The 1,403-nt window shown below is 44.9% G+C and overlaps 1 protein-coding gene across 1 annotated transcript; it reads left to right on the top strand.

The window, feature by feature from the left end:
- Positions 1 to 454: 454 nt before the first annotated feature.
- Positions 455 to 800, top strand: LOC129639641 (glutaredoxin-1-like). Its single transcript, XM_055564784.1, has one exon. The coding sequence runs from the start codon at positions 480 to 482 to the stop codon at positions 798 to 800; it is 321 nt and encodes a 106-aa protein (XP_055420759.1). The 5' UTR covers positions 455 to 479.
- The last annotated feature ends 603 nt before the right edge of the window (positions 801 to 1,403 follow it).

Genomic DNA, 1,403 nt, shown 5'->3' with positions numbered 1-1,403 from the left:
TTCTATCACTGCTGTAACAATTTACCACAAATTTAGCATTTTGAAACAACACAAATGGATAATATTACACTTTTGGAGGTCAGATTCTGTGTACAGCAAGGCTCAAGTGAGTCTTCTGCTTAGAGTTTCACAAAAACAAAATCAAGGTGTTGACCCAGCTGTATTCCTTTCTGGAGGCTCTGGGGATGAATCTACTTCCACGCGCATTCAAGGTGTTGGCAGAATCAGTTCCTTGTGACTACAGGGCTGATGTCCTCATTTCCTTGCTGGTTGTCAGCCACAAGCCTCTTTCAACTTCTTTGGCCACTTGTCTTCCTTTTCACACTGCCCTTTCCACCTGCAAGTCCTCATGCTTCACGTCTTTCTGTCTTCCTTTTCTGCACTTAAGGGCTTATGTGACCATATTAGGCCTGTTGGATTATCCCTCTATTTAAAAGTCAGCTGAGATAGTGGAGGTGTACTCCCCGGAGGGAGGCAGCATGGCTCAAGCATTCGTCAACAGCAAGATCCAGCCTGGGAAGGTGGTCATGTTCATCAAGCCCACCTGCCCCTACTGCAGAAAGACTCAGGAGCTTCTCAGCCAACTGCCCTTCAAACAAGGGCTTTTGGAATTTGTCGCTATTACAGCCGCCGGTAACACCAGTGAGATTCAAGATTACTTGCAGCAGCTCACTGGAGCCAGAACGGTACCTCGGGTCTTCATCGGTCAAGAGTGCATAGGTGGATGCACTGATCTAGTAAATATGCACGAGAGAGGGGAACTGTTGACACTGCTAAAGCAAATTGGAGCTCTGCAATAATTACAGGTGTCTTCCCAGGCCACCATCTCCACCCCACCCCATCCCTTCCTGCTTTGAAAGTCACTGCTGTGAACCACTGCCCTGAACCCTGACAACTCACAGATCTCACAGGAAATGTTCGATGGTTCTGTCTGTTCTGTCTCTCAATCCGAGAGAAACCACATGAAAAGTTAAGCACGGTTGGTCTTCACTTTGTGCTACAGGGATCAGAGGTCTAAATGGAGGTGCGGTGATCATACGGCAACGCTGTTAGGTCAGACGGTGTCCAGGGAATCCTGGACAAGCATATATTGTTTAGATGACACACAGAATGAACACACAAACATTTAAATGTTACGCAGAAAACCTGCATCCCCCTCCCGCAAAAAATGTCTGTGAAAACAGCCAAATTTGGGAAACACTGTTCTGGATGATTTTCTCTCTCCCCTTCTCCCCCCTCACTCTATGAGAACTTAAGAATTCCTTATTGTGAAGGATTCTAGAATTGCAAGACTGTTAATTTCTTTCTGTAGATGCAAGTATGAATGGTTAATTTCTTCTCTAGTAAAGAAGTACTCATGGATCATAAAAAAAATAAATAAATAAAAGTCAGCTGATTAGCAA

This window comes from Bubalus kerabau, chromosome X, assembly GCF_029407905.1.
Source record: "Bubalus kerabau isolate K-KA32 ecotype Philippines breed swamp buffalo chromosome X, PCC_UOA_SB_1v2, whole genome shotgun sequence".
Lineage (NCBI taxonomy): Eukaryota > Metazoa > Chordata > Mammalia > Artiodactyla > Bovidae > Bubalus > Bubalus kerabau.
Note: the sequence above shows the minus strand (reverse complement) of the source record. Positions and strands in the feature narration are given on the sequence as shown.

Coding starts and splice junctions, on each gene's coding strand:
- LOC129639641 (XM_055564784.1), top strand. CDS start 480: ATGGCTCAAGCATTCGTCAACAGCAAGATCCAGCCTGGGAAGGTGGTC.